We start from the raw sequence: 8,729 nt of genomic DNA on the forward strand, positions 1-8,729 counted from the left end.
AAATATTTGCATGCCTTCCACATGCTAGTTTCTATTGTCAATTTTCGACTGTACAATGGGACAACCTATGTTCAGACAACTCCAAAATCATGAAAAAGACTCATTTTATAAAATTTTACCTTTGAAAATACTTCATTGGATGATAAAACCTTATTAACTTTTCACATCATCTATGAGACCCTTTTTTGTGTCACAAATTTTGTGGTTACCTTAATTTCTCAAAATTGAGAAATTAATAAAACTCTTATTTTCTCTTCCATAGTTTTCCATTTTTCACTTCTAAAGAAGAAAAAAAAAAAAACTCCAACATTTGATTCTTTCATACACAATTTTCTTCAATTGGGTCTAACCCAATTACAAAAAACACTCAATTCTTGCTTTTTCACTCAATTTCACCATCTGGGTCTTCTCCATTTTGAATCAATTCCTTGATGATGCTATCACTAGGTTCTGACTCTACTGTGTTACTTTTTCAACCAAAGAATCTGAAATTCACACCAAAGTTGAGTACTTTGAATGGTGATTCTGCATTTAGTAAGGGTTTGGGTGTTGGTAGAGTGAACTATGGAAGTGTTAGGTTGAATCATAAGCAAGTAAGAGCTGTTGGTAAGAGTTTGGGTGCTGATGAGAATGGGGATGAATCAAAAGAGGATGATGTTGTTAATGCTACAATTGAAAAGAGTAAAAAGGTTCTTGCTTTGCAAAGGGAACTTATTCAACAGGTATTGTGAAAATTTTGATTTTGCAAAAGGGTTATGATTTTCATCTTTAGGTTTAAAGGTTTTTAGGTTGGGACCCTTTAGGCTATTTACTTGATTGAACAGGTGTTGTTTCTCTCTTTGTTTTGTTGTTGATAGTTTTTACTTTATGGTCATTTGTTGAAATTGGGACAAATTTGGACTTTATTAGAGAGATAATTGCTTTTTCTCTTGAATAAATGTATGTTATACGTTTGAAGCACTCATAAATGATTATGAATGTGTAGAATTGATTTTGATATGTTTGGTTTCTCTCGAGTAGAATTGATTCTGTTTTATAGAATTGATTCTACTTGAAGCTAAAATTTGTAGCTTTTGAGTCTAAACTTGATTTTTGCCCTGAAATATTTGGTTCAATTCAATTTTGTATGAATTTTTTCAAATAAATCACTTTACCTTCAACTCACCTTTAGTCAAAATCAATTTTACATAATCAATTAACTTAGAATCAAATTTCTTTACCATAGAACCAAACACACACTAAAACAATGTCTAATATGTATACAGAACTCCCTCATGATACCAATGTCTAATATTGTGTTGATCTAATCGCGAATATAGAGCTGAATGCAAAACTATATTGCCGAGTTTGGTTTATAAGATTCTGTTGGGAATATCTACCTCTTAAGGTTTCTATTTTAGTCTCTAGTCATGAGGTTCTATGGCTATCGTTTTCATAAGCTCTCTTAAATAGTCTCACGAGTATTTATGTCACTAGGTAAACTCAAATAAGTCAATCCAAACGAGTCCTGGGTCTTTCCGACTCTCTCTAGTTCCTACGTTCTTTCATAACCAGTTAACCCTTACGGTTATCATAAGCATTCATGAGGTGATTTATTTATCTTTGTTTTTTATTATTGCAGATTGCTGAAAGAAAGAAACTAGTTTCTTCTATAGATAGTGACAGCATTCCTGGATTGGAAGGAAACAGTATTTCTTATGAAAGCAGTGAGAAATCTCTGTCAAGCGACTCAAATCCACGGAAAGGTTCTTCCAGCAGCGGCAGTGCTGTTGAAAACCAAAATGGTGCCACTGTTTTCAGAAACTATGTCCGTTCTAAAGAAACGGAGACGTGGGCCGTTTCATCTGTTGGCAATAATCAAAGTTTTGATGAAATTAAAACGAAAAATGACAATGAAATGGCATCGTCGATGCTACACTTTAATGAACAAATTAAAAACGAGAGCTACGGAGGAAAGAAGACAATTAGACCTGATACGAAAGACATTTCAAGTAGCATCAAAACTTCTAGCATAAAGTTTGAAAATTTCGAAGGCGCGAATGATTCAAGTTCAAAGGAAGTTGCTAATGAAGTTGAGAATTTTGAGAGCGGCAGTGAAAAGCCATCACCGTTGGCTGGGACCAATGTCATGAACATTATATTGGTTGCTGCAGAATGCGCTCCTTGGTCGAAAACAGGTAATTTAACATTATTTCATGGAAGAATTTTTCTTGATGAATGCATGTTGCCGAGCTTCATAGGATAGAACTTGCTCAAATATTCGCAGACGAAGTCTTCGATCTTTTCTGTCCTTCCATGTATGCTGCATTGTTTTTTCTATATAATTTACAGTTTTAATATGAACTAATAGGCGGGCTTGGAGATGTTGCTGGTTCACTACCGAAGGCTTTGGCTCGGCGTGGACATAGAGTTATGGTAAACGCCATTCCCTTCATGTCTCATCAGATTATTACAAGATAAGATACTTCAATAAATTTTCACTCTCCTTTCATTATGAACTGTTTCCGTTTTCTTATTTCTTCATTTTTCGCTTTCTTCTTAGATTGTTGCACCTCGTTATGGTAATTATGCTGAAGCACACGATGTAGGAGTACGGAAGAGATACAAAGTAGCTGGTCAGGTGTGCCGCGAGTGTCTACTCTATTCCTAATTTATGATTCCTTAAAACAATTAGTTTCTACCACCTTGGTGTAGTAAAGCTTCAACATTTTTCACTTTACAGGACATGGAAGTGACATATTTCCATACTTATATTGATGGTGTCGACTTTGTTTTTATTGACAGTCCAATATTTCGAAATATAGAGAGTAACATATATGGCGGAAACCGATTGGTAATTTTGGATTGGATTTGATCTTGCATTAGTATCAGTTAGTTACCCTTACTATTTCATAGTCTTTTGACTCTTGTTGTCCTTTAATGGAACAGGATATTCTAAGGCGCATGGTTTTGTTTTGCAAGGCAGCGGTTGAGGTACATGAACTAAATGGTTTTATGACTATAACTTGTTTGAATTCACTTATATGAGTTTATCTACTATCCCAAGCATATCCGGAGCCGCTTAAGAGAGCTTCTGAAAAAAACTTGTAATATTCGATAAGATGTTTTCAACTTATTTTTTTAAAATCTTCCATGTCAGTTTATGAAAACAGCTTATAACTTATTTAAAATCAATTTGACTTTATTTTAGCTTCTGTTATAGAAATAACTTACACATCAAAGCATTTTTAATTGAATTGTTTATCCAAACAACAGTTGATAGAAAATATGTCCTTATTATGAACTGGAAATTGTCTGTTAATGACAACATATCTTGAATCACATTGCATCGTCATTTTAACAAAAATGGTGAAAACAGTAAATGTCATTCCGAAGAATTCTGTCTATGAAATCCTTTTATTTGACTTAATTTAATATTAAAAATGTTGATTATTTATTCGGCAGGTTCCTTGGCATGTTCCATGTGGTGGCATTTGCTATGGAGACGGAAATCTGGTCTTCATAGCAAATGATTGGCATACTGCATTGCTGCCGGTGTATCTGAAAGCATATTATCGCGACCATGGTTTGATGAACTATACAAGATCGGTTCTCGTGATTCATAACATAGCTCACCAGGTTTGTTCTGAACCTAGTTATATTGGTAATGCAATGTTTTTCATGGCGAAGAAAGAAGCTTCTACACATATGTGTGTATGCGTGTGTGTCTAACTGTATATGTTATTTAGTACATCTGGTTCACTTGTTTTATCGAATACGAAATCGATGCATATTTTGATTCAACCAGAGACCCTTTTTATCAGTAGATACCAACTTCAGTATCTAGGGGTTTACAACACTTTTTCACACTGTGCACCAACCACTTGCGACTTGTGCTAGAATACACTGACGCCCGTTTACTCATGCAGGGTCGGGGTCCGGTCGAAGATTTCAACACCGTGGATTTATCTGGAAACTACTTAGACCTTTTCAAAATGTACGACCCTGTTGGAGGTGAGCACTTCAACATCTTTGCAGCCGGTTTAAAAACCGCAGACAGGATTGTCACCGTCAGTCACGGTTACGCCTGGGAGCTTAAAACTTCTGAAGGTGGTTGGGGTTTGCATAACATCATAAATGAAAATGACTGGAAATTTCGGGGAATTGTGAACGGTGTCGACACAAAAGATTGGAATCCTCAATTCGACGCTTACTTGACATCAGACGGATACACTAACTACAACCTGAAAACCCTACGAACCGGTAAGCCTCAATGTAAGGCAGCTTTGCAAAGGGAGCTTGGTTTGCCTGTCCGCGAGGACGTTCCAATAATTTCCTTCATCGGAAGGCTCGATCACCAGAAAGGTGTTGATCTTATAGCCGAAGCAATTCCTTGGATGATGAGCCATGACGTTCAACTAGTCATGTTGGGAACAGGAAGAGCTGATTTAGAACAAATGCTAAAGGAATTCGAAGGTCAACACCGCGACAAAATTCGAAGTTGGGTTGGTTTTTCGGTTAAGATGGCTCATAGAATAACCGCAGGTTCAGATATATTACTCATGCCGTCAAGATTCGAGCCGTGTGGACTGAATCAACTCTATGCAATGAGTTACGGAACGGTTCCTGTTGTACACGGGGTGGGCGGACTCAGAGATACGGTGGAGCCTTTCAATCCGTTCGACGAATCGGGTGTCGGTTGGACATTCGATCGCGCCGAAGCCAACAAGTTAATGGCAGCATTATGGAATTGCTTATTGACTTATAAAGATTATAAGAAAAGTTGGGAAGGGATTCAAGAAAGAGGAATGTCACAGGATCTTAGCTGGGACAATGCTGCTCAACAATATGAAGAGGTTCTTGTTGCTGCCAAATACCAATGGTGATTTCTTGACATGTACTCCATCTTTGTAGTTTGATCAAAATCAAGGGCTTCCATGCGAAGTTTGTTTCACGAGAGCATATAACACGGTGTTGCAGCTGTGGAGACGGTTCGATTTAGAACGAGAAACTTTCTCTGACGAGATGGAACGGTTTACAGAACTGGTGCACCATGTAGTTGGAGGAAAATTTGCCATGTGAAGTAAGAAATGTGTAATTCAATTGGTACATAATGTTTTCGGCACATACAATGTAAAATGAAGTTTAGTGACTGAAAATAAAAAGAGAATCTCTCTCTTTCTATGTCTCTCTAAGGTATTGTTTGGTTTAGTAAAAAATGCAGGGAAGTAAATGATTGAATGGAAAATAGTAGCAGGGAAAATGAATATTGGAACCCCACTTGATATTACACTACACAGTGTCATGTTTATATTCTCATAATCATAGTAACAGGGAAAATGAATAAAGTGAAAGATAGAAGGGATTGTTAACTAGTTATAATATTAGAGTAGTTGAAGTATATTCCTAGATTTGATCAAATCTATCAATATTCTTCCATTCTCCACCCCTAAAGCATTATTTTAGAGTTCAAATTTTGTAAATAAAATAAATAGGTGCCAAAAGATTTTGGCATCTTATATGGGATCCATTGGACATGACTTTACTATTAAGTCAGATTCACAAATTTATTTAAACTATATAAATGTAAAATGGTACAAAGGTAATATGTAAGACATATTCTAAAGAGATCACCTAAGCAGTAGTTTAATGAAATATATTAATATAAATAAAATAAAAAAGATACTAAAGAAATTTAGAAGTAGTTTAATGAAATATATTAATATAAATAAAATAGAAAAGATACTTCAGAATTTTGGGAGAAACCCCCTGCTTTATTAAAAACTTTTCTATAGAAGATTAAATGGGATAAAATTTTGATGGAGAGGAAAAGTCCACAGACGGTGAATCAAACATAAATAACTAAACCGACGAAATCTATAAAGCTATGTTTGCGAGTTTGGAGGGGAAGAGAGGAGAGACAAAATCTATAAGGCTATGTTTGCGAGTTTGGAGGGGAAGAGAGGAGAGAACTTTGAAAAATAGGAAGAATTGAGTGAAAAGAAAAAAAAATTTAGGGTAGGATGATTTTGGAGGGTTTGATTTTATTCATAACACCAAAAATCACATAAAATTGGGAACTCAAAAATTGTATTGAAAGAGAGTTTTGGAGGGCTTACATAAATCTTCCAAATATCTTTTAGGTTGTTATACTATTTTGAAAATTAACAATTTAGTAATGATAATGACTCTTTTATTATTTTAAACAAAATCATTTTTTTTTAAATGTCAAATATTTTTCTATATTATTTTAAAATTTTGTTTTCGAAAGCCTTCCCCTCCCCTCCCCTCCAAACTCGCAAACATAGCCTAAGGGTAGGGGTGACAAACGGACATCCCCGCTCTGTTTAGGTCCGTTCTGCATAAGCCTACAAAAGACGGTACGAGATGGCTTTTGTTGAGGATGCAGACCTAAAACCTTGACTCACTCAACAAAAAAGCGAGTGCGGGACGGGCCTGCGGACATTACAACTTTTAAGTCTAAAAATTACAAATTTTCATATTAATGTCCTGACTCGCAAAAAACAGAGCAGACATATTAAAGGATTCGGGCCTAAAACCTTACCCTATCTTTATAAAAAATGAGGATAAAACGGGTCGGCCCGATGGACCGAACCCGTTTAGCCACCTCTTTATACAAAGGTAAATCTAGTTTATTATGATTGAACATTCCAAATAAAATTTGACAAGCTTTTCATCAAGCGAAGCTAACAATAGATGAATTAATGTTGATCATTTTATCAACACAATAATTATCCTCTATGAAAATATTAGTGACTTTAAAATGCATTTGAAAAAGAAGAAGCAACCAATTCTTTCCCAAATAGAGGAATGAATGTGCTACTCAATAGGAAAAATTCTTAGGTGGACACATACCTAAGAAATTGTTTTACACACAACCAATCACAGAATTTTAATTAATTAAAAAAATAAATACTGATTTTTCTCTCTCCTTCATAATCTCAACCACCCCATGAATCCAATTAAAACCAAAATTAAAATTAAAATAAATTTAAAAAAGACTCTTTCTTATTGGTTGTGCCTAAGAATGTGGATTTAGGGTCGTGTCCATGCAAGAATTGTTCGACTGAATAAACCTTTTGCCAAACTTCTTTCAAGAGTAGAATTACAAACCCCGCTCTGTTTAAGGATGCAGACCTAAAACCTTGACTCACTCAACAAAAAAGCGAGTGCGGGACGGGCCTGCGGACATTACAACTTTTAAGTCTAAAAATTACAAATTTTCATATTAATGTCCTGACTCGCAAAAAACAGAGCAGACATATTAAAGGATTCGGGCCTAAAACCTTACCCTATCTTTATAAAAAATGAGGATAAAACGGGTCGGCCCGATGGACCGAACCCGTTTAGCCACCTCTTTATACAAAGGTAAATCTAGTTTATTATGATTGAACATTCCAAATAAAATTTGACAAGCTTTTCATCAAGCGAAGCTAACAATAGATGAATTAATGTTGATCATTTTATCAACACAATAATTATCCTCTATGAAAATATTAGTGACTTTAAAATGCATTTGAAAAAGAAGAAGCAACCAATTCTTTCCCAAATAGAGGAATGAATGTGCTACTCAATAGGAAAAATTCTTAGGTGGACACATACCTAAGAAATTGTTTTACACATAACCAATCACAGAATTTTAATTAATTAAAAAAATAAATACTGATTTTTCTCTCTCCTTCATAATCTCAACCACCCCATGAATCCAATTAAAACCAAAATTAAAATTAAAATAAATTTAAAAAAGACTCTTTCTTATTGGTTGTGCCTAAGAATGTGGATTTAGGGTCGTGTCCATGCAAGAATTGTTCGACTGAATAAACCTTTTGCCAAACTTCTTTCAAGAGTAGAATTACAAATGTGTTTAAAAGTAAAATCATATTACTAACCTATTTAAAATATGGATTTAACTATAAAAATACTAATAATTAATCACTTTTTAATAATCAAATTTAGATATGAATATAGATAATCTAAATAACTGATAAACTTGATTACCCTAAAGGTGACTCATCAAGTCAGAAATAATTAATCAAAGTGTGTTGATTTCTTTGATCTATTTATTAATCATTCAATTTCAAGGATCCGAAAGATTACCAAAGTGTAATATTATTCTGTGAAAGATTACCTAATTGTAATATTATTTTGTTTTGTAATTACTTTATAGGTTTGATTCTAGGAAATAAATAAATCAAACTGAAGTTTCAACCTAAATTAGAGGACCAAACTGAATATTTAAACATACTTTGTGATCGTACATTTTACTCCCAACGACCTAACTAATTGTACTTTGTCACTACCACGCATGCAGTTGTGGAAGAGCCACTGAAACCTAGTGGATTCATGCTGCACACAATTTAGTGATTCTGTAGCGACCGCATCATGTGCCAACCACTACATGGTATTAGTAACTAACCACTACCACGTATAATTTTCTTTGTACTATGTTTTAATCATAACCCTTTTGTTTCAAGTTAAAAAATATTTTTTTACAAATTTTACAAACGAAATATGAGTACTATTAAAAAGTTATAGTTAGTTGAACATTATTTTCATGAGAATGTTAGATTTCCATCTTTAAAATATAAAAAAAAAATTTAAAAAATTCATATGTAACATTTTTTATGAAAATAAAAAGTGACTGAGAATATTTTTTATAAACTTAAAACAAATGTAGAATTGTTGCATTTTTAATGTCACATTTCGAAAAATATATTTCCAATCCTTGA

The 8,729-nt window shown here is 34.1% G+C and overlaps 1 protein-coding gene across 1 annotated transcript; it reads left to right on the top strand.

Annotated features, from left to right (window-relative positions):
- Positions 1-216: 216 nt before the first annotated feature.
- LOC131652850 (granule-bound starch synthase 2, chloroplastic/amyloplastic) lies at positions 217-5,163 on the top strand. The gene is made up of 8 exons (XM_058922828.1): positions 217-722; positions 1,622-2,177; positions 2,351-2,415; positions 2,543-2,620; positions 2,723-2,833; positions 2,929-2,973; positions 3,445-3,618; positions 3,909-5,163. The coding sequence occupies exons 1-8, from the start codon at positions 432-434 to the stop codon at positions 4,863-4,865; spliced, it is 2,277 nt and encodes a 758-aa protein (XP_058778811.1). The 5' UTR covers positions 217-431; the 3' UTR covers positions 4,866-5,163.
- The last annotated feature ends 3,566 nt before the right edge of the window (positions 5,164-8,729 follow it).

This window comes from Vicia villosa, linkage group LG2 (assembly GCF_029867415.1).
Source record: "Vicia villosa cultivar HV-30 ecotype Madison, WI linkage group LG2, Vvil1.0, whole genome shotgun sequence".
Lineage (NCBI taxonomy): Eukaryota > Viridiplantae > Streptophyta > Magnoliopsida > Fabales > Fabaceae > Vicia > Vicia villosa.

Excerpts from the sequence above, each read along its gene's own strand:
- LOC131652850 (XM_058922828.1), top strand. The coding sequence starts at position 432 with ATGATGCTATCACTAGGTTCTGACTCTACTGTGTTACTTTTTCAACCA. Across the intron at positions 2,974-3,444 it reads TTTGCAAGGCAGCGGTTGAG|GTTCCTTGGCATGTTCCATG; the intron begins GTACATGAACTA and ends TTTATTCGGCAG. Across the intron at positions 3,619-3,908 it reads TTCATAACATAGCTCACCAG|GGTCGGGGTCCGGTCGAAGA; the intron begins GTTTGTTCTGAA and ends TTACTCATGCAG.